The following is a 27,878-nucleotide window of genomic DNA, read 5'->3' as shown; positions in this document are numbered from 1 at the left end:
AATGCAGAAGTTGACAAACATGTCCGTGGGACCCCAGAGTGAGGCCAAAACAGACCTGCAATGTTACGCTGGGTTGGACGAGAGTGGTGGAGGTTGCTGAATCAAAAGGCCATATATTTATCCTCCACCAGGCCAAAGAGCTAGAAGGCTGGAAGTGTCTATAGCTCTTGTGCTGTTTGAACCTCCATGGCTGGGCACAGAGAAGAAACCTGCATGGGAGCATTTTGACTTCCAGAGGCCAGTCTGCCAACAGGCAGTATGTGGCTTGTTGAGGCAGCAGCAGGACAAGTGTCCCCTTTGGGTGCATTTGAAACAGTCACCTGGCAGAACTGACTTTTGGCTATACCCCAGCGAAATTGGGCACTGCAGACCTCTTGTCTTTTGTGCGGGAATGCCAGCAGCCTCAAAGCAGTAGCTAAATTCTGGAGCATAGCTATTGCTCTGGATGAGCCAGTTAGGAAGGCTCTTATTATTTTTACCAACTCCTATATGGTGACTCAATGACCATCCTCAGCTGTTTATTAAAAATTGCAGTGAGACCATGTTTGCATCTGTAGGACTATAAATACAGATTTTGATATCTATGAAATGACTATTAACTTGCATTTGTTAACCATTAAATATTAGGACTTTGTTTTGTCCTTGCTAAGTTAGAACCTTGAAAATCATAAATATAGTCCATTAAAGTGAGACCACAAGAGTTTTTTATAGGATTTAGTGTATAAAGTTTATAGCTTATAGAAGTCTAAGGCTATACTACAGATTAATAATAATACCATTTTTAGAAAATAAGACCAAGCATATTTTAACCTTTTGATAGTAGGAATACAACAAAACAACCAAGTTTTAACATAAATAAATCCTCTAAAATTAATAGATCTTAATTTAGAATATTGGTAAAATGCTATATGTAGTAACCAACCCGAGTTATGAGTTTTAAAACCAACAATATAGCAGAAGAGTATAAAGCAATTTTAAAATTACATTTTAATTTATTGAAGCAAAGCTATTAGCCAGAAAGCCTAGTGGTGAATCTTGATCACAGGCAGCACATGGCAGGAGAAACAGCAACAGCATTTATTAATCCAGGAATTGAAAAGACATAGGCATTTAGACGTACATTTTTAAACCAACTTAATTAGAAAAGATATTTATAACTTTGAAATTTTATTATTACATAAAATTTATTTTGAAGCAGGGTTGAATTTTAGGTAGTAATGTTACACCCAGTTCAAAAGCCCCTAAAAGATCTGCAGGAATCAACTCCATTGCAAAACACATGAGAGTCTTTTTATTGTAAATTACAAGCTGCAGCTTGGACCCACAACACCCACCAGTGGGAGCTGAGCGTGCTGTGCCCAGGTTAGTTGGTTGATTTAAAGATTCTCGTCCCTCCCAGCATTCCCAAGGCAGGGGCGATTCCTGCCTGGCAAGCATCTGTTGGTCAAAATGCTACATTTTGAACCGATTGGCTATAGGAAGGTCCTCAGCCCATAATGACCTGGTGTCCCTCCCTAGGGGGATGGGCCAGTTTCCTAGCAACTGTTATCTCTAGTGGGTGGGGAAAGAATGCAGTAAGGCAGTCCTTCCCCTCAGGGCATTACTGGAGTTCTCCACCCACCTACTTCAGGTCTTAATAGTAGCTGATAATTTTGGAATCTCAGTAAAACGTAACTTTGAATTTTTATAAAAATCCATATCAATTTTAAAATGAGGCTTATTGTTGTCCTAGTTCAAAAGATAAAATAAACAGTTAGTTATGATTAAGGAAGTCTTGGAAATGTAAACCCAATGAGAAAATTATACGTCATTTGATTAAGAATTTAAAGCATTTAAAATATATATTTAAGAGTAGAGTGTACAGAAATCAGGAAGAAAAGATTTTAAAGCTTGGAAATAGCTTCTTAGTGGCCAGAAATATTGAAAGCCAGAGTATAAAATGAAAGTGGCTTAGGGGGGAAGGGGTGAGCACATGGCAAGATGGAGTCAAATTGCCCTGAGTTAAAATGGTGGCGACACAACGTGGAGTCATAGTGTGGAGCCATCATGAAACTATGGTTCCTCCCATTTCCTCCCAAACCCAATATGGCATTGGAAGTATCGAGGGAGATTCAAAATCTTGTTCAAGGGAGCTCCTGCAGCTGTGCAAATCTATGTACTAGGTTTATAGTGATTTCTTACCTAAAGCAGAGCTCCAGATATCCCCAAGCAAGTTTTTAGTACTGCAAGGGTCTCCAGGGCTTGGCACACTGGCAGGGCAGGCTGCCACTGTTGGCACAGCGTCGCCTCAGCTGCAGCCACTGGAACACAGCCATGGGAGCCGCCGCTGCCACTATCGCCGCCACAGGAGTAGAGGAGTGAGTTGTAGCAGCAGGCAGTTGCTGCCGCAGAAACACTACTATGTGCTTTTCTGTACTTAGTTCTTGACTTAGTTTCTTTGCGTTTCTATCCTGACCTTGAAAACATGTTTATGCGCTGTCTTTACTTTGCTAGATATCACTTTTCTGTTTTATTCTCAACTTAGTTCAGAAGCACTGCTATGTGCTTTTCTGTACTTAGTTCATAATGCTGTTCTTTGTCTTTTTGTTCTAATCTTGGAAATACGTTTATGTGCTCTTCTGTACTTTGCTAGATATCACTTCTGTTTTCTTCTCAACTTAGTTCAGAAATACTGCTATGTGTTTTTCAGTACTTAGTCAGAACGTTGTTCTATGCATTTCTGTTTATCTTGGAAACACGTTTTTGTATTCTTCCCTAATTGTGAGATATAATTTTTCTGTTTTCTTCTCAACTTAGTTCAGAAACGCTGCTCTGTGTTCTTCTGCACTTAGAACGTTATTTTATGCATTTCTGTTTATCCTGGAAACACGTTTTTGTGCTCTTCCCTACTTTGTGAGATATTTTTCTTCTCAACTTAGGTCAGAAACATTGCTATGTGTTCTTCTGTACTTAGTTCAAAATACTGTTTTTGGACTTCACTTCCTATCTTGACAACACTTTTTTGTGCTCAACACTGCTATATGTTAAGGTTAGAGTTAGGGTTAGGGTTGTGTTAGGGTTAGGGTTAGGGTTGTGTTATGGTTGGGGTTAGGGATAGGGTTGTATTAAGGTTAAGGTTAGGGATAGTTCAGAAATGCTGCTATGGTTTCCTCTACAGTTTGTTCACAAAGCTGTTGTTTGCCTTTCTGTTCTTATCTTAGAAACAGGTTTGTGGGCTCTTCTGTATTTTGTTAGATTTCACTTGTCTGTTTTCTCCTCAACTTTTTTCAGAAACACTGCTATGTGTTAGGGCTAGGGTTAGGGTTTGAGTTAGCATTAGGGTTATGGTTCGGGTTTGGATTAGGATTAAGGTTGTTTTAGGGTTAGGGTTAGGGTTAGAGGTAGGGGTAGGGATAGGGTTGTGTTCAGGTTAGGGTTAGTTCAGAAATGCTGCTATGTGTTCTTCTGTACTTGGTTCACAATGCTGTTCTTTGTGTTTCTGATCTTATCTGTGAAACACTTTTTTGTGCTCCTCTCTACTTTGTTAGATAGCACTTTTCTGTTTTCTCAGCTTAGTTCAGAAACACTGCTATGTATTTTGGGTCATATCACTGTTCTTTGACTTTTTGTTCTTACCTTGAAAACATGTTTATGCGCTGTCTCTACTATGCTAGATATCACTTTTATTTTTTTCTTCTGAACTCAGTTCAAAAATACTGTTATGTGCTTTTTTGTACTTAGTTCACATTGCTATTCTTTGTGTTTCTGTTCTTTCCTTGAAAACACGTTTATGCGCTCTTCTATATTGGTAGATACTACTTTTTTGTTTTCTTCTCAACTTAGTTCAGAAACACTGGTATGTGTTTTTCTGTTCTTAGTTCACAACGCTGTTCTGTGTGTTTCTGTTCTTACCATGAAAACAGGTTTCTGCCCTCTTCTATTCTATGCTAGATATCACTTTTTGTTTTCTTTTCAACTTAGTTCAGAAACATGGCTATGTGTTTCTCTATACTTAGTTCACAAAGCTGTTCTTTGCGTTTCTGTTCTTACCTTGGAAACACATTCATGCGGTCTTGTGTACTTTGCTAGATATCACTTTTCTTTTTTCAGAAACGCTACTATGTGTTTTTCTGTACTTAGGTAACAATGCTATTCTTTGCGTTTCTGTTCTTATCTTGTAAACACGGTTATGTGTTTTCTCTATGTTGCCTGATATCATTGTTCTGTATTCTTCTCAACTTACTTCAGAAACAGTGCTATGTGTTTTTTGTACTTAGTTCACAATGCTGTTCTTTGCGTTTCTGTTCTTACCATGGAAAACATCTTTATGCACTCTTCTCTACTATGCTAGATCACTTTTCTGTTTTCTTCTGAACTCAGTTCAGAAACACACCTATGTGTTTTTCTGTACTTATTTCACATCATTGTTATTTGTATTTCTGTTTTTACCATGAAAACATCCTTATGCCCTCTTGTGTACTTTGCTAGATATCACTTTTCTGTTTTCTACTCAACATAGTTCAGAAACACTGCTATGTGTTTTTCTGTACTTAGTTTACATAGCTGTTCTTTGCGTTTTTGTTCTTACCTTGAAAGCATGTTTCTGCACTCTACTATGTTAGATATCGCTTTTATTTTTTCCTCTGAACTCAGTTCAGAAACACTGCTATGTGTTCTTCTGTACTTAGTTCACAATGCTGTTCTTTGTGTTTCTGTTCTTACACTGGAAACATGTCTATCCACTCTTGTGTACTTTACTAGCTAGCACTTTTCTGTATCCTTCTGTACTCAGTACTTATCTTAGAAACACCGTTCTGTGCTTTTCTCTATGATGCCTGATATCATTGTTCTTTATTCTTCTTAACTTAGTTCAGAAATACTGCTATGTGTTTTCATGTACTTAGTTCACAATGCTGTTCTTCCCTTTTCTGTTCTTACCTTGGAAACATGTTCATGTGGTCTTGTGTACTTTGCTAGATATCAATTTCCTTTTTTCTTCTGAACTCAATTCAGAAACACTACTATGTGTTTTTCTGTACTTGGTTCACAAAGCTGTTCTTTGTGTTTCTGTTCTTACCTTGGAAACATGTTCATGTGGTCTTGTGTATTTTGCTTTATTCTTCTGAACTCAGTTCAGAAATATGTTTTTCTGTACTTAGGTAATAATGCTGTTCTTTGTGTTTCTGTTCTTATCTTGTAAACATGTTTATGTGTTTTCTCTATGTTGCCTGATATCATTGTTCTGTATTCTTCTCAACTTACTTCAGAAACAGTGCTATGTGTTTTTCTGTACTTAGTTCACATCACTGTTCTTTGCGTTTCTTTTCTTACCTTGGAAACATGTTTATGTGCTTTTCTCTATGTTGTCTGATATCATTCTGCTGTATTCTCATCTTAATTCAGAAACAATACTGTGTTAGTGTTAGTGTTAGTGATAGTGATAGGGTTAGGATAAGCGTTAGGGTAGTACTAGGGTTAGTGTCAGGGAAAGGGTTAGGGTTATGGTTGTACTAGGATTGGGGTTATGGTTAGTATTAGGGTTAGGGTTTTCCTAGGGTCAGGGTTAGGGTTTTCCTAGGGTTAGGGTTAGGGTTGTGCTAGGGTTAGGGTTAGGGTGAGGGTAAGGGTTGTGCTACTGTTAGAGTTAGGGTTAAGGCTAGGGCTAGAGTTAGGGTTGTGCTATGGTTGTTGTTAGAGTTAGGGTTTTGCTAGGATTAGGGTTACGATTGTGCTAGGATTAGTGTTAGGGTTAAGGTTGTGCTACGGTTAGGGTTAGGATTAGCATTAGGTTTAGGGTTATGGTTTTGGTAGGGTGAGGGTTAGGGATGTGCTAATATTAGGGTTTTGTTAGGGTTAGGGTTGTGCTAGGCTTAGGGATAGGGTTAGGCTTAGGGTTAGGGTTAGGGTTGTGCTAAGGTTAGGGTTAGGGTTACGGTTAGGGTTTTGCTAGGGTTAGGGTTAGTGTTGTGCTACAGTTAGGGTTAGAGTTAGGTTTAGGGTTAGGGTTGTGCTACGGATAAGGTGAGGGTTAGGGTTAGGATTAGGGTTAGGTTAGAGTTAGGGTTTGGGTTTTGCTAGGGTTAAGATTAGGATTAGGGTTATTGTTAGGTTTAGGGTGTTGCTGTGGTTAGGGTTAGTGTTAAGATTAGGGTTGTGCTAGAGTTAGGATTAGATTTGTGCTAGGGTTAGGGTTACAGTTAGGGGTAGGTTTAGGGTTGTGCTGGGGTTAGGGTTAGGATTTAGATTTGGGTTAGGGTTAGGGTTAGAGTTAGGGCTAACCCTAGGGATCTGGCTAGTTCTAGGTTTAGGATTAGGGATAAGGTTAGGACTAGGGCTACTGTTATGGCTATGTTTAGGGTTAGGGTTAAAGATAGGTCTATGACTAGGGTGTAGGGCCAGGTCCAGGGTTAAGGTTAGGGTTAGAAGGTTAGGTTTAAGGTTAGGGTTAAGGTTATGATTAGGATTAGGGCTAGGGAAAGGGCTATATCTAGGGCTAGTGTTTTGGTTAGGGTTAAGGTTAGGGTTACGATTAGGGCTAGTTCTTGAAATAGGGCCACGGCTATGGTTAGGGTTTAGGCTAGGGCTAGGCCTAGGGACATGGCTAGGCCTAGGGTTTGGACTAAGGCTAGGGTTAGGGTTAGGGGCAGGTCTAGTTCTTTTGTTATGGTTAGTGGTAGGTTTAGTGTTACTGCTAGGGATAGGGTTTGGGCTTGGGTTAGGGCTAGGGTTAGGGTTAGGGCTAAGGTTCGGTTTAGAGTTAGGGTTAGGGTTAGAGTTATGGCTAGGCCTAGGGCTAGGGTTAGGGCTAGGGCTAGGGTTAGGATGAGGGTGAAGGTGAGGGTTAGGTTTAGCACTACATCTAGGGCTAGGGCTATGGTTATGGCCAGAGCTAGGGCTAGAGCTAAGAATATGGCTAGGGTAAGGGTTAGGTTTAGCGGTAGGTTATGGCTAGGGCTATGACTAGGGATAGTGCTAGGGCCAGGGTTAGGGTTAGGGTTAGGGCCAGGGTTAGGGTTAGGATAAGGGTTACTTTTAGATCTAAGGCTAGTTCTAGGGAGAGAACTAGGGCTAGGGCTAGGGTTAGGGCTAAGGCTAAGGTTAGGGTTAGGGTTAGGACTAGGGCTAGGTTTGAGCTAGAGCCAGGGTTAGGGTTAGGGTTTAGGTTAGAGTTAATCCTAGGGCTTGGACATAGGCTAAGGCTAAGGTTAGGGTTAGGGTTATAGTTAGGGCTTGGTCTATGGCTACTGCTAGGTTTAGGCTAGAGCTAGGGTTAGGGTTACCATTAGGGCTAGGGCTAAGGCTAGGGCTAGGGCTAGGGCTAAGGTTAGGGTTAGGGTTAAGGCTAGGGCTAGGGCCAGGTCCACCACCATGGTTAGGGTTAGGGTTAGGGCTAAGGCTAGGTTTAGGGAAAGGGTTATGTTTAGGGTTAGGTTTCTGGATAGGTTTAGGGTTCCAGTTTGAGTTAGGGTTAGGCTTAGTGTTAGGTTTCATGTTAGGATTTGGGTTAGTGTTAGGGTTAGTGTAAGGGTTAGGGTTCAGGTTAGGGTTAAGGTTAGGGTTAGAGTTATGTTTCCAGTTAGTGTTAGAGTTAGTTTTAGGGTTAGGGTTTGGATTAGGTTTAGGCTTAGGGTTTGGTTTAGGGTTAGGTTTAATGTTAGTGTTAGGGTTAAGAGTTTGGGTTCCAATTAGGGTTAGGGTTAAGGTTAGAGTTCAGGTTTGGGTTCAGGTTTGGTTCGGGTTAGAGTTAGGGTTCAGGTTCCAGTTAAGGTTAGGGTTAAGTTATCACTAGTGTTAGGGTTAGTGTTAGGGTTCAGTTTCAGGTTAGGGATAGGGTGATGGTTAGGGTTAGCATCAGGGTTAAGGTTTGGGTTAGGTTAAGGGTAACAGTTATGTTAGGGTTAAGGTTAGGTTTAGTGTCAGGGTTATGGTTAGGGTTAGGGTTTGTGTTTTGGTTCAGGGTTAGGGTTAGGGTGAGGGTTGGTTTAGGGTTAGGGTTAAAGTTCAGGGTCGGGTTTGGGTTGGGTTTAGGGTGTGGTTAGGGTACAGGTTCATCTTAGAGTTAGTATTTGGGTTAGGATTAGTGTTAGGGTTAGGATTATGTTAAGTTTAGGGTTAGGATTATGAGCTCAGAAACACTCCTCTGTACTCTTCTCTACTTAGCCCAGACACACTGCTTTGTGCTCTTCTCTATATAGCTTGGAACCACTGCTCTGTGCTGTTATCCACTTAGCTCCTTAACACTGCTCTGTCCTCTTCTCCACTTATCCTGGTCACACTCCCCTGTGCTCTTCTCTACATATCTTAGAAGCACTGCTCTGTGCTCTTCTCTACTTAGTCCAGACCCACAGTTCTGTTCTCTTGTCTACTTACCTTGGGACCACAGCTCTGTGCTCTTCTCTATTTAGTTCAGTGATATATTCTACTTAGCTCAGAAACACTGCTCTGTGCTCTTCTCTACCTCAGTAACACTGCTTTATGCTATTCGCCACTTAGCTGGGTAACACTGCCCTGTGCTACTCTCTACTTTGCTCAAAAACATGCTCTGTGCTTTTGTCTACTTAGCTCAGAAATACTCCTCTGTGCTCTTCTCTACTTATCTCAGAAACAATGCTCTGTTGTTCTCCTCTCTACTTGGAAACACTGCTCTGTGCTCTATTCTGCTTAGCCAGAAACAGTGCTCTGTGTTCTTCTCCACTTAGCTCTGAATCACTGGCACTGTCTTGATCATTGGTCAATGTTGTGTAAACACTGCTCCCCAATTATCTGATTGGTTAATACAGAAGCTGGGGAACCTATAGCTGGATAAGAGAGGACTGGCATCAGGATTTCTATCTCCTGTTGAAGAACATGAGGTAGAAAAGAAAGAAAAGGGAGAGAAAGTTCATGACCATGAGGACTGACCTGATGGAGCAGAAACAATCCAGAGGGGACCAACATGCCAAATAATTTGAGGTGTGTGCTGGGAAACAGCAAGACTAGTATAAAGGGTTAGACTAGATCCATCATCTGTCCAGCTCTAGTGCTCTGAGGATTGTTATATTAATCTATAGGTCTCTGTCTCATTTGGGAGCTATCTTTGCATGTGTGTGTGCTGGGTTAGAATAGCTGAGAATGTGCCCAGCTGTAGTACCTAGGCTTTTATAAATAATAATCTCCATGCCTTTCTTATCTGCTGGTGGGTCCAGAGACAGTCTTGCTGTGAGCATGTTTCTGTGTGTGTTCATGACTGAGTGCATCCCTCTCTCAGGCTGAGGGTGAAGAAAATTCTAGAACATTCCACTGTCTGGCCAGCTGGTGGTGGCACCTTTAATTCCACCAGAGGCAGGTAAATCTCCATGTTCAAGGCCAGCCTGGTCTATACAGTGAGTTCCCAGACAGACAGGGCTATACAGAGAAACCCTGTTTCAGCAACAAAAGAAAACATTCCCCAATATCAACAGGTCTGATCATCCTGGGAAAGCAAGAATAGAGAGAGGGAAGGAAGGAGAGAAAGAGGGACGAAAGGAGTAAGAGAGAGAGACAGACAGAGAGACACAGACAGAAACAGTACTTCTTGACGATCATCTCAATCCTCACGATACTGACACAGGAGGATCACGAATTGGAGGCCAGTTTGGATTGTCACTTTTTTATTGAGTTGCAAGTTGCCATGTGCGGGGATTTGTGGCTCTGGCCCCTCCCTCCTTGGGTGCTCAGTTCCCCATCCCAAGCAATGAGGGCGGGGCAGCAGGGTCTACCTGGACCGGATAGGAGCCCCTCCCCAGTGTTCGCCTTGGAGCTTCCCAGTGGGCGCAGAGTGGAGCACAGCGGAGAAGACGGAGCCGGGTGGCAGGCCACCCACTGCAGTTTCAGGGACTCGGGGAGGCGGGGAGCGGGCTCTGTACAAAGTCACACCCTATACTCTCTGTGAAGAGGACTCGGGTGGCTGCCCTGGACACTGAGTCCCCAACACTGGCTGTTTCTGGCCCGCCTTGGGGGCGTGGTCTACCCAGGCCCCGCCCATCTAGCGTATGCTGAGTCTAAGGGAGCCTCAACTACTCGGAATCCAGGAGGCTGGCTGTCGCAGCTCACTTCTCCTCCACCTCCGCTGGAGCCGGCTCTGACTGCAGCGGCTCTGGCTGCAGCTTCGGTTCGGCCTCGGGTTCTGGCTCCCACAGCAGGAACTCGTGCAGCAGTGTGTTGACAGTCTCAGGACACTCCAGCATCACCATATGGCTGCCTTCCTCGATGAGCTTGAGAAAGGCCAGCAGCAAGATCTGCGGGCATACCAGGAGGTCCCTTTGGCTGTCCACCCTCCAGCCCCACCCAGGAGGATGGCCAGGATGGCCTGTCACCCTGCTGGTACCTCAACAGTTATTCCTTCCCTCAGTCAACACCTACTAAGCACCTAGAGTATACCCGGAGTAGACTTCTCAACCTTGCCAGTGCTGACACTTGGTCGTAGCTATGGAGATAGAGTCTGTGTTGTAGGGTGCTGGGCAGCTTCTTTGCACACCCCCAGGGGGAGATGCCAGGGAAGCTCTGCCCTCCTGCCCTGCTCACAAATGTTTCTAGACATCTCTACCTGTCCCCTGTAGGACAAGTCCACCCTTGGTGAGAGTCCTCCTTCAATCCCTCACCCCTACTCACCCTGAGCAGCCTTACGAAAAGCAGGCCCTCTGCTCTATGAATGCCCGCACCCACATCCCTAGTTAGGGACTTACTCCTTGGCCTCTCCTGCAACCCAGCTCCTGTGAAATCTCCTGAGAGCAGCCCTGTGAGCGGCTGCCAGGGCAGCCCTGCTGTCTACAGTCTCCTTTTGCACAGCCGATTCCCTTGAGGATCAGCAGGGGCCTCCTGTAGAGACCGCACCCGCCTATGACCACTTCCATGCAGGAGTCACACCCACTCCAAAACCATGCCCACCCAGGGCCATGCCCATCCAGCATCCATCCCAGCACGGCTGTCTAGAGGCCACACTCCGGCCTCCCAAAGGCCACAGATGTCTTAACCGATGGAAGCCACAGCCACTCAGAAACCATACCTCTGTTAAGGCCTGCCACCCAGAGGCCTCGACCTCCCAGAGCTTTCAGAAAGCCACACCCACCTGGAAAGTCCACCCCCACTCGCCTCCACCCCCACCTCCACCGCACCTTTCTGGAAAGTCAGGCCAAACCTACTCATAATCCACCCCATCCGGGAGTCTGGGGATCACACACCACTCCTAAGCCATGGTCAGGCCACGCCAAGGAGCGGACCACGTCCCAGGTTCTGTTGAGGGAGGAGGGCAGGACCGTCGTGTTCTCGGTGTAGGTCCTACCTCAGCCATGCGTTGGTCCTCCTCCACCGGCACAAACTTGTCGTGCATGCCATGCACCAGCAGCACAGGCACCGTCAGCTCCGCGTGGTAGACCTCGTCGCCTTCGGGCCAGTACTGGCCGCTCATCATGGCCCGCAGCACGAAGGAGGACACATTGAACGCGTTGCCCTCCTTTAGCAGCTGCTTCTCTTTGGCCCCTTGATGGGCAAAGCCAGCTCTGGGGATGCAAAGACATCCTTCGAGCACGACCATGAGGGGCCAAAGCCCAGAGCCAGCCCCTACAGATCAGGAACCCGCTGCCACCCCTCCCCTGCCCAGACCCCAGGGGCAGGGCTCTCACTTGAGGAAACTCCAGGCCAGGCAGGGCGACAGGCAGTGCAGGACACACGTGGGCATGGTGAAGATGGAGCAGAGGCTGGGCTCCAGCGCTGTGGGGCCTCCACCATTGATCATGATCACTTTGTGCACAAGATCTGGATACTCATGGGCCAGGAAAGTACAGAAGGAAACACTGGGACAAGGATGGGAGAACCTAAGTCAGAAGGATGCTGATAGCACTTCACTCCCTCACTAGGCAGGCCCTCTGGGACCACCTCCCTGCCTGGACACCCAATTGGCTGACAGATGGGGTCTCCTCCACACCAGGTGTGCAGTGCTGGGGATGGAGGCCAGGGCTCTCTGCATGCTGGGCCCCTGCACCATCTGCTGAGCTGCAGGCTTGGCCCTTCGCTTCTGAGGCAAGACCTCAGCAAAGGCAAGAGGGCCTCTATCTCCTGCTCCCTCAAGTGCACCCTCTGTAAGCTTTGCAGTACTCCTTGTTTGAGACATGGTCTCACTCTGTTGCTTTCATTGGCTTGGGAATTACTGTGTACACCAAGCTGGCCTAGAATTCCCAGATGGGCACCACCTCCCAGGGACACTGACTTTCAGGAGGCCACACCTTTCAAACAGTACTTAGGAGAGTGTTAGCCTTTCTGGTTGCAGCTGGATTCTGGAATCCCCCTGTGGTTCTACACTAGGGGTACTTCCCACCCAGCATCTGAAGACAGGATGGTCATGGGCAGATGTGGGGGCGGGGAGCTCACCTCTACTACCCTTGCAGGAGAGAGCACCAAGTAACTTGCAGAGAACTATCTAGCCCCCTCCCCCTTTTTGAAACTGCCTTACTGTATAGCCCAGGCTGACATGGACTTCATAGCAATCCTCCTGCCCCAGTCCCTGGAACACTGGATATACAGGTATGTCCCACCCCATGTGGCTCTTATTTTTGTTAATGTTAAGACATCAAGTCTCTGTTGCCCAAGCTGAACTTGACCTCCCAGGGTCAAACTGACCTTGAACACCTGGGGTCAAGTGCTTACCTACATCACTGTGTCAGGCTGGTTAATAGCTTGAAGGCTCCGGATAGAAGGGACTGGAAGCAGGAATTGGCCCAGCCATTAGACCACAGCACACACACACACACACACACACACACACAATATGTAATGCTGTCCCACAGTAACCCATATGTGTGGGCAATTATTACATGTTTGTAAAAAATATACATTTTGGAGACAGGCTGCGTATACCTCAGAACAGGCTTGAGTCCATAGCAATGAATGGTCCTACAGGCTCCAAAATGCTGACATTATAGGCATGACTCACCATGCCCAGCTTTAAAATATTTTTAGGCCAAACAGAACTTGGAAGCATAGGCAGACTATGAATTTGAGGCCAGCCTGGTCTACATGGTGAGTTCCAGGACAGCCAGGGCTATGTATAATGACCCTGTCTCAAAAATAAAAACAAAAGCAAAAATACTTTTTAAATGTTTAGGGACATGAACACGTCCTCTTTGCTGATGGCAGGTGGAGTCTGGTGCATGGCTTCCAGCACTATTTATTTATTTATGAGACAAAATCTTACCTGTAGCCCTCGCTGGTCTTGAATTCACGGCAATCCTCCCTCCTGCCTTGGTCTCGGAAGTTCTGGGATAAGGACCATGCCCAGCCTCTTTGGAGTTTTTTGAAACATAGGTTTTTACTATGTATGTGTGGCCCTGGGTTGGAAAAGGCTTTGCAGCCAAGGCTGGCCTCAAGTTGCTAGCTGTCCTTTAGTCAGCCTCCTGCCTGTGAGGACGACCGCCACACAGCTGCCCCACACTTTCTTTGCTAGGTCAGAGCCTCAGTGTCAAGCTGCCAACAGCCCCTCACGTCTACATAGGGCGGCACCCTCTGAGCCACTCTTCTAGCCCGATCACATTTTGCAAAGTAGGAAGTTGGGTGGGGTGGCATAGAAGCCTTTTATTCTAATCCTTGGAATAAGAATTAGAATAAAGATTCTAATGGAATAAGGATTATTCTAATCCTTTGAATGGAGGACCATTCAAAATTAGCCTTAGCTACCTAGATTTTGAGGCTAGCCTGGACTACAGGAGGCCGTGTCTCAACCTACCCGCAAGGGGAAGGAAATGGTTCTTGAGCAGCCCACTCCTGCTCTTACCCGTAAGAGTGGCCAATGAGCACGTTGCGCTTCTTGGCATAGCGCGTGAAGATGGCGCGCATATCCTCTGCCAGTGCATAAAAGGTGTAAGCAGCTGCCACCTGCGGTGCAGAGCTGGCTCCGTGACCTGCCAGGTCAGGTGCCACCACCTCATAGCCCAGTCGCACAAAAAAGTCCAACTGCTCCTTCCAGATGGCCAGAGAGCCGCCCACGCCGTGGATGAAGAACAGCACCACGTCAGCCTGCGCGCCCTTGCAGCTGGTGATGCGCTGTTCGCAGTCGATGTGGATGGTCCTCTTAGGACGCCGGGGGCGCCGCCGCCGCCCGCCGCCGGGGGTGACCCGGGCATCATCCCCTGCGGGCTCGGCCAGCTCCACCTCCAGCGCAGCGGGTGGGTCCCCGGAGCCACTGCGGCCTTGTAGGTCAGCCCGAGGTGCTCGGCCCAGGTTCTCCACCACCAGCCTCCCGTTACGGTACACCGTGATGCGGCGCTGGCAGCGCACGAGGCCGGTCTTGACCCCAGGAGGGTCTTCAGGAGGCGGCAGAGGTTCGGGGTTCGGCGCAGGGCCAGCGTGCCTCACTCGCAGCACCCGGCCTGGCTTGACCTCCACGAAGGTGTAGCCATCGCTGGACTCGACGCTCTCCAGCGGCCGCACAGCGTTGGGGGGCATCCCCAGCAGGCAGCAGAGGAAACCATCCGTCACCCCGGTCAGCATGGTGTGTCCTGGAGGGAGGGATAGTGGCCAGCTGAGAGTTAGTGGCTCCGCTCCTGTACCGGGCAAGCAGGACCTGGATGCCTCTTCCAGGCTCCCTGCCACCCCAGTGGACAACCTCTCTTGGTGCAGTACCGGATAGATCGTGGCGACCTTCCGGAGTGAGAGGACGTTAAAGCAAGTGCTCATCCAGCTAAGCCCCTCATTCACTTATTCACAAATCCGTGCCTTCACCCGTGCATTCCATTCACTTGTGCATGCGAGCACACACGCCGTCATTCTTCCTTTCACACACGGATTTATACAAGCAGGCATGCACGTGGGTTTGCCCGCTTGGTTCTGAGAAAGGATCTCACTTTGCCCAGGCTGGCTTTGGAAATCCCTGTGCTGCCCAGGCTGACCCCGTCCTGGCTTCCACCTCTGGGGGTTGTAGCAGGCTTGGCAGGTAGGTGTTTCTAAAGCCCAGAAGAACCTCAAACTCCCAAAAAGTCTCCTACCTCTACCTCCCAAGTGTCGGGTGACGGGCGTGCATCACCACAATGGCCTTGGTTTGTTTTTGTTTTTTGAAATAAGATCTCATTCTGCAGTCCTGGGTCCCCCACTGGTCTCACTCTTCGCAATCCTCCTGCCTGTCAGGGCTTGAATGACTAGGATGAACCACCATCACTGCAAGGTTGGATTCTGTAGCCCAGGACGGCCTCAACCTTGCGCCCCGGCCCCTGCCTGGGCGCTGAGAGGACAGACTACGGAGCCGGGCTCTTGACCTAAAGGTCAAAGTTCCCAGCTCAAGCCTCCTGCTGTGAATCTGACAAACAAAGATGCCAGGGAAGGACTTGGCCACTGGGACTCAGGTTGTATCCTGTCCCAGGTCCAGGAGGGAGGGAGCTAGAGCTGAGTCACAGAGAAGAGACCGATGAAGGCGACAGCACCCAGGTACCCTGTGTTCTGAGCGGCGGCCACACAACCTTAGTGGCAGCCAGGAGGATGAAGGCAGAACCTGACTGGGGACCTCTGGGCCTCCACCGGTTCCCTTGACCACCCCTCCCCCGTGTCCATGACAACTACAGGCGGTTACATAACTCCAGGGGATACCGGCGTAGTGCACCCCATTATCTGAGGCATGGGGATGGGACTAGCTTTATTTTTCCTTCACGGCCCGGGCACCGCTGAAATGATGCTCACTGATACCTTGCTCCTGGTGGCTCTAATTGCAGGCCGTGCACCCCACCTCTAGAGCCCTGGAACCCCGACTGCGGAGGCCTCTCTAAAGCGCATGGCCAGTCTTGCTTCCCAGAGCCCGACCGGCTTCTCCCTGGCGTCCCTGCGGTGGGGTCAAGGCCACTGGTGTTCTGCAGCATCCTAGCAGCGCGAATGCGTAGCTTGGCAGTTACCCTCCTTCCCCCACGCCCCAAGTGGAGGCCTGGCAGCCTGGTGGCTCCTCTCGGAACAGATCCAGCTCACCTGAGGTCATCGAGGGGCCCTGGGGGCAGGGGTCCCGGGCGGAGAAGCCAGCATCCACCTGCAGGTGCCCCTTACATGGTGGTGCCGGGTCGGCCGCATTAGCGCGGGCAGGCGCGGGCCGCGGGCAGTCAGCGCAGGGGCATCCTGCAGCGGCGCAGCAAACTGGCCCGTAGGTCCCACCCAGCGCGGGCGGGGCCTCGGTCCGATGGGCGGGCGTGTCGGCCTATTGCCGCCGCGAGCCGACCTGGCCTAGATAACCGCCCAACCAGAGGCTGTGCTTCCAGGATGAGCGCGGGCTGCGGGCAGCAGCCCCGCCCCTGCGAAAGGCTTGGGACCTAGGGGAGGGATGGACGGGCGCTTGGGTAAAGACGGGAAGCGGGGGCCCTCCGTGGGCTGTGTGCTCAGCTGGGACGGGGTCTCCCCAGCCAGCGTCCTCCTCCCGCAGGGCCGTGAGCCCTCTCTCCGCTGACCTTTCCGTTCTACAGATCCCCAAATCTCTACTCTTTTAGGTAGGGAAACTGAGACAAAAAAAAAAAGTCAAGGCATTGGGCTGACCAGAGGCTGTGTCATTCCTGAATCCTGAGAATGCGTGTTGAAGCTGGGGAGCTAACGAATGGGAATTGCATCCTAACTGCCCCAGAAGAGCGGGGAACCAACGAGCCCACACTCCCACCCTGGCCTTCCGAGGGCTGTTCGTTCAGAGGCTCGAGGCTCAAGGGTGCAGCCGGGATACTGGCAGCCATCCCTTCTATACACAGTAACGCGTTGTCCCTGTTATTTGTAGGCGCAAGTGGCCGTTTTAGAGGGTGGGTAGGGACCATGAACTTCAAAGATGCTCGTGTGAACGGCTTCGCGTGGCTTCTGTCACGCCTATCTGGGCATCTTTCTAAGAGCAATGCGGAGCCCATGGAGGGTGTGTGAGCAGGAAGAGTCCAGCTCTGAGCTGCGGGGAGAAAATTCTTCCGAGCCAGCCTGAGGGATTAATCTAGCCAGGGCAAATTCACAACGCATGAGTTTTCCAGACTGCGAAGAGCCAAGGACATCCGGGCTGCCCGCCAGGAGGAGAAGCCTCGGCTGCGGTCCTGGAAAAGCCGCCAGCCGGCTGCGTGCCAGCTGCCCGTCTCCAAAAAGGACAGCTGAAAAAGCCAGCAGCCACTTCCCCTGGCTGCAGCCAGAGGCGTCGCCGCCACTATAGGGCGCCCTTTACCAGTGCCCGAGGCAAAGAACTACAACTCCCAGAACACCAGGACAAAATGTCTTCCGCAAGCCCAGGTTGAGAAGTCTACACTCGCTGGCCCCCTGCTGGTCAATTCGGAAAACTACACTCCACAGAAGACAAGACAGCTCAGTTCGTCGTCGTGCGCAGGCGTGAAACTACAGCTCCCGGAGTGCTCCGCTGCAATACATGGAACTACATTTCCCAGAAGGGATTGTCGCGGAGCCCACGGTGTAGGAATTGGTGGTGATCGGGACAGAGTGACGGGCCACTTATCATGGCTTTCCTGTCCCGGTGCTTTGGGTGCTACACTTGCAGATCAGTGACCTTGTTTGGTGGCAGGTGAGTGCTCAAGAGGTGGCGTGCTCCAGACTGGGAACAAGGGTGGCCTCCAGACTACCACTCGCGCTTATGTAAATATGTATGTTTTGCGTAAAGGCTGTTTGGTAGTCCTGCACTTTACAAACGTTTCTCAGAGCGTCCATTCTGAGATTTCACCGTTTCTCTGGTCCCACAGGTATCTCCAATCCAGGGCCTGGATGGGGCTCCCGGACTTCTGGGGCCTCACGTCCCTGCAGCAGGCCCGTGGCCGCGCGCGCGGAAACGAGTATCAGCCGAGCAATATCAAGCGCAAGCACAAGCATGGCTGGGTCCGCCGGCTGAGCACCCCGGCCGGCGTGCAGGTCATCCTCCGCCGCATGCTGAAGGGTCGCAAGTCTCTGAGCCACTGAGGAGTGCAACGCCGCAGGGCGCCCGCGGGAATAGTCTCAGACGCCAGAAGAGAAGTTGGGGCGAGTTGAAAGTGGGGACCTATCTCTTCGTATTCAGAACTTGCAGAGCCTCCGGGTCCCCGTGTCTCCTGTCCAGAGTTGCTCACTGACCACAGCAGCGGTGGCGCCCCTTCCTGCGATAGCTCATCCGTTTCTGTGAATATTTTTGAAGGCATCTTTGCAAGATGGGCTCATTAAAACATCGCCACCATCCCAACATTTCCAGCCATTCTGAAGTATTACTGGATCACTAATAAATATTCGCGTTTGGGGGCTACATATGTATGTATGTATGTATTCAAGAGGGATTGGGTTAGGGCAACTACCCACATAGATGGGAAGCCAGAGGAATCAGGAATTTGGACCCCTGAGGTAGGACTAAAGCCTTGGACCACTGAAAAACTACAGCAGGTGTTGGAACCAGACCCAGAGGAAGATCTGACGCTGCATGCCGGTTATCCCCGAGAGAGTTCGAGAGGGGGAAGAGAGTCAGTTCAAGGCCATCCTCACACTGCAAGTTCAAGACCAGTCTGATATTTTTAAATTTTAGATTGACTTACTTGTATCTTTTATGCATTTTTCTTGTGGCTTAGTTTGGTTTCTACCAAAAGCCGCTAATGGAGGAGAAAAAAATTTATTCTGTCTCAGCCCACAGTCCATGTCTTAAGAATGTCAAACAGGGGACTGAAGAGATGGCTCAGAGGGTAAGAGCACTGGCTGCTCTTCCAGAGGTCCTGAGTTCATATTCCCAGCAGCCACGCGGTGGCTCACAGCCATCTATAGTAAGCTCTGGTGCTCCTTTCTGGTGCACAGGCATGCATGCAGATAGAACATTGTATACATATAAATAAATAAATCTTAAAAAAAAAAAAAAAAGAGCTTAAACGCTAAGAATGTCAGACAGAACCTGGAGGCAGGAGCTGCTGCAGAGGCTATGGAAGGGCGTCATTTACTGGCTCGCTCCCATGGCTTGCTCAGCCTGCTTTCTTATAGAACTCAGGGATGACAGCACCTTCTATGGGGCTGGGCCCTCTGCAACAATCACTAAATGTCTAACTGGGCAGTGGTGGCACATACCTTTAATCCCAGCACTTGAGAGTTCAAGGTTAGCCTGGTCTACCCAGGAAAACCCTGTTTCAAAAAGAGAGGGGGAAAGAAAAGAAAGAAATGAAAATGTCTCACAAGCTTGCCTACAGCCCAGTCTTAGGGAAGGATTTTCTTAATTGAGACTCTCCTCTGTGATGACTCTAGCTTGTGTCAAGTTGACATAATTATCTACTACAGAAATATTGAGAAAATTATTTGTGGGGCAAGCTTGATGACCTGAGTTTACATATCCCTGTACCCCCTCGACACAAGTCTGTGGCCCTGGAGATCAGTGGTGGACAGATCCAAACAGGCTAGCCAAAATGATCAAATTCCTGGATCAGTGAAATATAAATGAAAGGAGCTTTAGCTCTATAGGTAAAATGGTTGTCTAGCATCGAAAGGCCCTGAGCTCTGTTCCCAGCACCCCATAAACCCTGCATACATGAAACTCTTGAGTCTTGAGGCAAGAAGATCAGAGCAAGATCACGCTCGGCTACATAGCAAGGCTGCAAGAGATCCTATTTACAAGGACCAGTGATTTGGCTCAGCAGGTAAAGGCACTTGCTGGTCAAAGCTGGTGACCTGAGCTGATCCTAGAACTCATGAAGGTGGATAGCGTGGACACAATCCATAGAGTTGTCCTCTGCCCTCCACACATTCATGCATACAATAAAATCTAATAAATAGGTCAGTAAGTAAGGCAGAGAGCCATGGAGGAAGACTCCCAGGTCTAGCCCTGCCTCCACACACACATCACACAAGTTTTGTTTAATACAGTGTGAGCTGTCAGTTCCAAGTAAATACAAGTAGCTAGTGCAGAAACCACATACAAAAATTCAAGTTTGGGCAGTGATGGTGCACACTTTTAATCCCAGCACTCTGGAGGCAGAGGCAGGCCGATCTCCATGTTCAAGATGGAGTCCAGCCTGGTCTACAAAGCAAGTTGCAGTACAGCCAAAACCCACACAGAGAAATACTATCTCAAAAAAGAAAGAAAAAGAAAAGTCGAGTGTGAGTCGGGTGTGTACATGTGTCATGGCTGAGCGCTACATCCTAAGCACACAGTGAGTTCCACATATGGCCTGTTTCAAAAACATGCAGCTAGGAGACTGGTCAGCTAGAAAAAGTCCTTGTTACCACACCTGATGATCTGAGCTTGATCCCTGGAGCCCACAGGATGGAACGGTCTCCCAAAAGTTGTCCTGTTTACATGAGGACTGGTACAAACACACACACAACACACAGGTAATTTTGAAATTTGTATATAACAACTCTAGAAACTTGGGTTGGAACCCCTCCCATTCTCAAACTGTTTTTGTTTGTTGTTTTTTTCCAAACAGGCTTTCCTTGTGTAGCCCTGACTATCCTGGAACTTACTCTTGTAGACCAGGCTGTCCTCGAACTCACAGATCCTCCTGCCTCTGCCTCCTAAATGCTGGAATTAGAGGCCTGAACTACCACCGCCTGACTGTATTTTTGTAATATGGTTATATTAGCTCTACGTAAAACAACAAAGTCTTTACGCCTGCTACCCCAGTAATTTGGGAAGCTGAGGCAGAAGGATTGCTGCATATTTAAAGTCAGCATGTACTATGAGACCTAAAAAAAAAATGAACGGTAGGATGAAACCCGACGGGAGATGCCGGAGTTAGGTGAACGCATCATGCATCACGGTGGACCCTTTCAGGGACGTCTTAGAAAAGGGCCAACCCCAAAACAAGCGGAGTCCTGCCAGATCGAGGGCGAGCTGTGAACTACAACTCCCAGGAGGCTTCGCGCGCAGCCCCCGCCCACTCCCGGATGGCAAATCTTTGCATCCCAAGTCCCGGGCAGGGTTTGATCCGGCAACCGAACTCTACAACGAAGGCGGAGGTACGGAGACCAATGGCAACTCCGGCGAGCACGAGCTGGCCAATGGGGGCGCGTCGTGCGCGGCCGCCGTGGAGGGCGGGGCCACCACGCGGGCCAATGACGCGCGGCGCTGTCGCCATCGGCGTGAGCTGTGCGGCGGCTGGAAGTGGCTGTGCGGCGGCGACTGGGAGGAAGGCTGCGGCGGCGGCGGCGGCCCGGGCGGCGGAGGACGCGGACGATGGTGAGCGCGGCCGGACGGCCTCCTTTTCCGCCCAGCTTGGCGGCGCGGGGCCCCCGCTGTCTCCCCGGAGGCCCCACCCAGCCCCCCTTTAGCCCCGGGCCCGCCCCTCCCGTTGACCTGTGACCTCCAATCCCTCCCCAGACCTCTCCGCGGGCTGCCTATCGACCCCACGGCTCTTACTGCGACCCCTGACCCTAGGTAGGCTTCCAGGCCCTGACAACTCATTCATTTCCGGGTCGCGACTGTCTCTTGTCTCCCTCTCCCGGAAATCGCTTGGAGTGGGGTGGGGTCCCTCGAGACCCCCGCTCCGGGCTGTTCCACGACGCTGCTCGTCGGGTTCCCGGCCCTTGAGGTGTGGGTCTGGGCACTTCGTAGGGAGGGGACTTGACATTGTGACATGCAGGGCTTTGTTGCCGAAGGAGGTGCGACATCGCGCCAGACCCGTTCCCCAGGTCCCCACCTCTCTCCATCTTGAGCCCATACTCGTCCCTAAGGAGGAAACAGCTTCGTCTCCCTGTTTGCAAAATGGGGTGCCCATCCCTTAGGATGAGGCATCGATGGGGGCTAGCACGTCCACAGATGTGCTTGGGGACATCCGCCCTTCGCTGTCCCCCCAATCTTCAAGAGAGGTGATCCCTGTGACCAGATGGGAGCTCATAACCGGCCCCGGGGTCTGGTCCCGGTGGTTCTTTGTGATTGGGGCTCCCCATCTGTGACCTGAGGTGGGTGGCCACATCTCAGGGTTGGGCAGGTAGGAGCCCAGAGCCCAGCCCACACCCTGGAGATTAGGTAGTGACCCACACAGAAGAATTCCTGGAAGGAAACAAGCATGTCTCTAGGGTCCCCGATTCACCTCTGTAGCATCATTCCCACACCGAAAGTCTCCCCGTGCTACCCACCCTGCTCCTGGCTAGCTGCTTTCCTATCCCTTCCCATTCCAGTCTTTTGGCCATCTTTAATACACCTAGTATTAGCTTTTCAAAAACATCAGTCATTTGTATGCTTTCTAACATAAAGCATCCTTGGGGCTCCATGTGGTGAGTCTTCTTACTTCCATTCAGGGGACATTGCTGTCCTTTGTGACCTCATCCCCTCAGCCCTTCCCTCTGCAAGCCACACTGGCCTTGTTTTCACTACCTCTGGCTCCCAAGTTCCTGCTGTTCCAGGGCCTTTGCACCATCTGCACCTCCACCTCCCTTGACCCTGAAGGCCCCTGAGGGAGATGGTTTCTATGTACTGAGGCCTTGGCTGCCAGTGTAGCTGACAGGAAGAGGTTCTGCCTTCTTTTAGAAGTATAGATAGGTACACGTTCATGCCTGGCCTGGGGCCTCTGTCCCCAGGTTTTACCTAAACTGTCTTGGCAGACTCTCTGATCTATATTTGGTGATGGGTCTCTGGGATGGCGATGCACAGGCCATTCAGCCTAGCCGGGAGGTCAAACCCAGGTCACTTGGCCAGCAGCAGGCTGTATGTGGTATGGGGAAGGGGGGGTCCTCTCTGAGATGTCAGGTCCCAGCCTGAGGCCTTAGGGAGGCGGGAGTCTGTGAAGTGTAAGCTGTGCTCAGACACAAACATTTTCTGCTGTATGGGAACAGCTCAGGCAAGTGCTTTGAGATAATGGAAAAGTTGGAGGGTGTGTCCCAGATGCAGAAAGTGGTGGCAGACTGTGTGACAAATCAGAGAAGTCATATTGGCCATCACTGGTAGGGAGCAGTTGAGATTGGCTAGCTTTGATCTCCCAGTCCTCTTGCCTCCACCTCCTGAGTGCTGGGGTAACAGTTGCGGGGGGGGGGGCATAAGCAGGGCAGGGTCCCTTTTGCATGGCTGCCCCAGGGAAACTCCCCTGGGTTCCGGACTAGCCTGGCCTCTGCTACACAGCCACACACAGCACCCTCAGGGCTGATGCCCCAGGCACCATGGCTCCTGCTCTGAAGGCCTACGCCCACGCCTCAGGTAGAGCAGTGCTATGTCCAGGGAGCCCTGGGGGCATGGGGGAGGGACTCTGGAGCCTGCGCCCTGTGGTGGTCCGGAGTAGCTCCTGAGACATTGAGCTGGCCCCAGAGTGGGAGGTCACAAATCTGAAAGGAGGGACACTGGGGCTGCCTGGCTACATTGCAGGCCAGCAGAGTGGGGTGGCCACAGGCGCAGGCACCTGTGCTTCACAAAAGACGCCCAGAGACCCAGGCCTGGGCCTCAGGAATATCACCGGGAAGCAGTCATGGGGGCCTGTGCTAGTCTGGAGAGTGGTGCCTCCACTGCTCCCTGGCAGGCTCATGACCACACACAGCTGCATGCCCCAGGGCAGGGCACACCAGTAGCCACAGACTGTGCACTGTCGTTTGCTGCCCTCCCCAGACATGGAAAGTGAAGAAACATTCTGGTCACCTCTCTGAGCTAACTGGACTCAAGACTGAGTTAGGGGACCCTTGCCACAGCAGTCCGCTCCCTGTGTGTGATGTGAGGCATCCTCCCAAGCCAGACTGAGGACTCCCCAGAAGTGGGGCTGGTTGCCTTGTGATGATGGCCAGGCAGCCCTCAAACTGACAAACTCTCTGGCCCCTGTCCCAACGCCAACTGAGGCTGGGATGGTGGACGGGTCCCGGGCCCCTTTCTGAAATATCCTATAGTTACTGCTTTCCCAACCCCTGAGACAAGGCTTCTCTGTGTAGCCCTAACTTTCATGGAACTCGCTCTGTAGATCAGGCTGGCCTCAAAACTCCTCTGTCTCCCAAGTGCTGGGACTGAAGGCATGTGCCACCACCACTCACCCCACTTCCAGTTTCATTATTGCTTTTTCTGTTTTGAGATAGGGTATGACTCTGTAGCCCAGGCAGGTTTTGAACTTGTAGTAATTCCCTCCCTGCCTTAGTGTCATGGGTGTTGGGATGGCAGGCATTCGTTCACTCTTATGCCCAGTGGAAGTGTAGCTTGAAGCAGCTCCCAGGGCTGGTGAGATGATAGCTGTGCCTGGCAATGGGACCCACATGGTGGGAGGAGGAAACAGACTTAAGCATCTCGTCCTCTGTGCCCACAACACAGTACTCTCCACCACATGGCCCGATCACAGGAGAGCCCCATGCCTCTGTGTGGCACTAGAGCACAGGGTCGGTGGCAGCCAGGTATGTCCTGGGGCTGCATCGGAGGCCTCACCACCCGCCCCTGTCTCCAGGCAGACTTTCTGAAAGGCTTGCCCGTCTACAACAAGAGTAACTTCAGCAGGTTCCACGCGGACTCTGTGTGCAAGGCCTCGGTGAGTGTGGAGCTGGGGGTGGTGTCACTGTCCTGAGGGTGAGGGTTGCCAGCTAACCCACCACTCCCCGTCCACAGAACCGCCGTCCCTCAGTGTACCTGCCGACCCGCGAGTACCCGTCAGAGCAGAGTGAGTACTGCGGGCTTTGCCCTCTGTAGCCAGGAAGGACATATGGAGGGGCAGGAGTGACTCTGGGGACAAGCACATTGATCTTGGGACAGCAGCCACTGTGACTGGAAGCAGGGGTCGGTCGTTTGCTCTGGTGTGGCCCTGAGGGGCCTGAGTTTGCCCCAGGCTATCCTGCTCTCCTTGCTCTTGTGATCAAGAGCATAAGCCATGGCCGAGCTGAGAGCTTCCTCCCCAGCCACGCATACACCAGGCAGGGCAAGCACACCGCCCTGTGCTGAGGCAGGAAGATCACAAGTTTAAACCTAAGTTTAGTTCCCTGGAACTCGTGTGAAAGCTGGGTGCCTCGGCAGGGGTCAGTAATTAGAGTCCACCCCTGCTAGGCAGTCTCAAGAGATCCCATCAAACAATGCCAATGTGAGGACTAGTACCCGAGGTTCATCTTGGGCCTCCACATATAGGCCGAGGCATGTGTGCAGCCACACACATGCTCATAAAGACCACAAGCCAAGGACTGTGGCTGTGAAAGTGTTGAAGGCCGTGACCCTCCTGGGCCTGTGGGCCATGATATTGGAGACAGAGCCTGTGGCATAGGAGAACAAGGGCCTCCTGGTTTAACCACCAAGAAAGAATCTGGAAGCTGGGCGGTGGTGGTGCATACATGAGTTTGAGGCCAGCCTGGTCTCCAGAGCAAGTTCCAGGATGGCCAGAGCTACATAGTGAGACCCTACCTCAAAAAACAAAAAATCTGAGGTCAGCAGGCAAGGATGCCGGCCACTAGCCCTGAGAACTGGATTCAGTCCCTGAACCCATGTGGAGGAGGAGAGAACCGAGTCCTGCGGTTGTCCTTTGGCCAGTGTGTGTCCATGCAGCACAGCAAGGGCCACGTGTTTTCGGGTAGCACTGCTGCAGCCCGGCACGCAGGCCCACGCTCCAGCACCAGCTCCGGGGCAGCCAGCGCCACACACACACACACACACACACTTCAGATAACTCCTTAACAACAAAACCAATCTGTCCCGGGAATGGGACAAGGCTCATGATTAGCGCGGGTCTCTGCCGGGTGTCCCCAGGGCAGCTCTCACTGTGGCCTCACCATGCTTCTGTCTCACCATGCTTCTGCCTCGTGGCCTCAGGTGAGCCCGGGGAGAACAGGAGGAAACGGGGGACCTCAGCAGCGTGTGGCCTGTGGCCTGGAACCTCAGCTGCATCCTCGCCACTGTCCCCAGGGCAGCAGGGAATGTCTGCTCCTAAGGGAAATGGGAGTCTTCTGACACTTCTGAGTACGGTTGCTAAGTTTGAGCCACCGAAAAATGAGGCAGGCCAGGATGCGGAGGTGGAGGTCAGAGCGCCTCCGTCTTTCTCACTCTCTCTCTCTTTGCTTCTCAGTCATTGTGACAGAAAAGACAAACATCCTCCTGCGGTACCTGCACCAGCAATGGGACAAAAAGGCAAGGCTCTCACCAGAGGCTCGTGGTATTTGAGTGGGACCTTGAGGGTTGCGTAGGAGCCCCTCAGGTGATCGGGACTGGGTAGAAGTGGGCATGCTCCTGGGTTCCTAGTGCTTAGGAGACTGAGAATGAGTCGGGGACACTCTGCACTGCACAACCAGCACCCAGTCGCCAAAGCCAAGTGTCTGGTTTGGGCTTTTTATTGCACTGGTGAAATGTGTGCATGACAAAAACAATGCCTGTCATCCCAGCATTCAGAGCTGAGAGACAGTGTTATGGACCGCCTGAGGTACATGAACTTTTTGAGACAGATCTCACTGTGAGCCTGGGGTGGCCTCATTACTTAACAGTGACCCTCCTGCCTTTGACTCCCAAGTGGTAGGTTATAGGCCTGTGTCACCATAGCACAAAAACACACCCACCCAGCCTGTCGGTACCTCACAGGGTGTCCCCAGGTAGACGCTCCTCCAGCCTTTGAGAAAGGGTTCTGGGCGGGCGTGCTCACTCACCCTGGAGGCAAGCAGGAGGCCCTCGTCCTGTGAGTTTGAGGCCAGCCTGGTCTACATAGGAGCTATGTAGAGATGCTGTCTCAAAAGGGGGAGGAGACACCATACCTTTGCTGCCCTGGCATTGTCCTCACCCTGGCGACTCTCCCCACCTCCACCTTCAGAACGCCGCAAAGAAGAGAGACCAAGAGCAGGTGGAGGCGGAAGGCGAGAGCTCAGCGCCACCACGCAAGGTGGCCCGGACCGACAGCCCAGACATGCCCGAGGACACCTAGGCCCGATGCAGCGCCCCGCGTCTGTCAGCTCTGTCCGCTCCCGCCCGCGTGTGTAAGCGCAGCCCGCCTCCTACACCCAGCCTGCGCCCTCCAACCTCATAGGACCCATGTATTTATTTTCCTTGAGTTTTTATTTATGCTGTAACTCGTGTCAAGCATTGGTTAAAGGGACATCAGGCCCAGCCACAGGGTGTCAGTAGATGCATTTTAAAGCACAGTGGTGCCCCAACCCAGCCACCCGCCAGCGAGACCACACCAGGGTCCAGAGCCCAAGGCGGGCTGGTCCCCAACACACCTAGCGGCCTTCTCACTCCTTTCCACCCACAGGCCTGGCAGGGTCTTGGGACTCCCGGGTCCAGCCAGTGCCCAGGCCTCGCGCAGAGCCCATGCCAGGGCAGGAGAGAGCTGGCCCTTTTGAATCTTTCTCTTAAGTCAAATTATCATGGACTAGCCCATGCTCCACATCCACCCCAATAAAAGGATCTTTCCTACTCCATCCGGCGTCTTTGCTCCGCACACCTCGTCCGGAGCCACTGAGAGCTGCAGAAACCAACCCCTGCCCAGAGGTCCTTGGGGTCGGGTCCCCTGGGAGACTGAGCCCAGGACAGGGCGCAGGGCTAACTGACAGCTGCCTGGCACTGGCATCATGTGCAAGGCCTACTAGGCACGGGCACCAGTATCTAGCTGGCCACCGGGGGCTCTTGCACCAGCTCTTCTGTGTGTGGTAGCCTTTCACCAGGAAACACTGGGCATACTGTTGTGTGGTAGGAGGGAACTATCTATAGACATAATAGCTATGTACCCACATCTGTAGCATGGTACACACGGCAGGTATGGGGTTCTGAGGGTCCTGCACACAGGCTGGCCCATGCCTGTGGTCAGGGCCAAAGGTGTCCACATACCCCGGGGCTGTTACCCAGCTGTGGCCCTACTTACTGGGGAGCACCTCAGCCTCAAGCAAGCACCAGTGACCATGCCCTAGGAACCATTATGTGCTGGCCTGAGCACCGCACACCACTTCCGATAGTTGTTCCCTGAGCCCTTTCCGACAGGCTGCCACTCCTGGGCCTCCATGTGAATTCCAGCTGCCTTCCCAAACTGCCTTTGCTGGGTCGCCAGTATGCTGCCAGAGCCACCTGGGGCCCCAGGTACCAGGCTTGGCACCTC

General features: G+C 51.0%; 3 protein-coding genes across 5 annotated transcripts; 2 read left to right on the top strand and 1 right to left on the bottom strand.

Moving 5' to 3' along the window:
* Positions 1-9,591: 9,591 nt before the first annotated feature.
* Abhd8 (abhydrolase domain containing 8) lies at positions 9,592-16,135 on the bottom strand. Its single transcript, XM_021627591.2, has 5 exons — positions 15,937-16,135; positions 13,763-14,486; positions 11,619-11,789; positions 11,279-11,495; positions 9,592-10,235 (listed from the first exon to the last, which is right to left on the bottom strand). Exons 1-5 carry the CDS (start codon positions 15,944-15,946, stop codon positions 10,047-10,049), a joined length of 1,311 nt encoding a protein of 436 aa, XP_021483266.1. The 5' UTR covers positions 15,947-16,135; the 3' UTR covers positions 9,592-10,046.
* A 1,196-nt stretch (positions 16,136-17,331) lies between these two features.
* On the top strand, positions 17,332-18,201 carry Mrpl34 (mitochondrial ribosomal protein L34). The gene is made up of 2 exons (XM_021627584.2): positions 17,332-17,494; positions 17,670-18,201. The coding sequence occupies exons 1-2, from the start codon at positions 17,430-17,432 to the stop codon at positions 17,881-17,883; spliced, it is 279 nt and encodes a 92-aa protein (XP_021483259.1). The 5' UTR covers positions 17,332-17,429; the 3' UTR covers positions 17,884-18,201.
* A 2,758-nt stretch (positions 18,202-20,959) lies between these two features.
* Positions 20,960-27,207, top strand: Dda1 (DET1 and DDB1 associated 1). 3 transcript variants are annotated; one of them, XM_021627583.2, is made up of 5 exons: positions 20,960-21,103; positions 24,273-24,353; positions 24,431-24,482; positions 25,869-25,930; positions 26,601-27,207. In XM_021627583.2, exons 1-5 carry the CDS (start codon positions 21,101-21,103, stop codon positions 26,709-26,711), a joined length of 309 nt encoding a protein of 102 aa, XP_021483258.1. In that variant the 5' UTR covers positions 20,960-21,100; the 3' UTR covers positions 26,712-27,207. The 3 variants fall into 3 exon arrangements, with proteins under 3 accessions (XP_021483258.1, XP_060238018.1, XP_060238019.1); XM_060382035.1 differs by having other exon boundaries at positions 20,961-21,103; positions 24,277-24,353; XM_060382036.1 differs by lacking the exon at positions 24,273-24,353 and having other exon boundaries at positions 21,004-21,103.
* The last annotated feature ends 671 nt before the right edge of the window (positions 27,208-27,878 follow it).

Source organism: Meriones unguiculatus, chromosome 4, assembly GCF_030254825.1.
Source record: "Meriones unguiculatus strain TT.TT164.6M chromosome 4, Bangor_MerUng_6.1, whole genome shotgun sequence".
Classification (NCBI taxonomy): domain Eukaryota; kingdom Metazoa; phylum Chordata; class Mammalia; order Rodentia; family Muridae; genus Meriones; species Meriones unguiculatus.
The sequence above is the reverse complement of the archived record's forward strand: the minus strand, read 5'-3'. Positions and strand labels throughout refer to the sequence as shown.

Bases quoted from the DNA above. Each gene is read 5' to 3' on its own strand.
- Abhd8 (XM_021627591.2), bottom strand. The intron at 11,496-11,618 runs GTGAGAGCCCTG...TTGCATCCCCAG, and splicing joins CTGGCCTGGAGTTTCCTCAA to AGCTGGCTTTGCCCATCAAG. The intron at 10,236-11,278 runs GTAGGACCTACA...GTATGCCCGCAG, and splicing joins AGGACCAACGCATGGCTGAG to ATCTTGCTGCTGGCCTTTCT.
- Mrpl34 (XM_021627584.2), top strand. From the start codon at position 17,430: ATGGCTTTCCTGTCCCGGTGCTTTGGGTGCTACACTTGCAGATCAGTG. The intron at 17,495-17,669 runs GTGAGTGCTCAA...CTGGTCCCACAG, and splicing joins GTGACCTTGTTTGGTGGCAG to GTATCTCCAATCCAGGGCCT.
- Dda1 (XM_060382035.1), top strand. From the start codon at position 20,980: ATGACGCGCGGCGCTGTCGCCATCGGCGTGAGCTGTGCGGCGGCTGGA. The intron at 24,354-24,430 runs GTGAGTGTGGAG...CCCCGTCCACAG, and splicing joins ACTCTGTGTGCAAGGCCTCG to AACCGCCGTCCCTCAGTGTA. The intron at 25,931-26,600 runs GCAAGGCTCTCA...CTCCACCTTCAG, and splicing joins ACCAGCAATGGGACAAAAAG to AACGCCGCAAAGAAGAGAGA.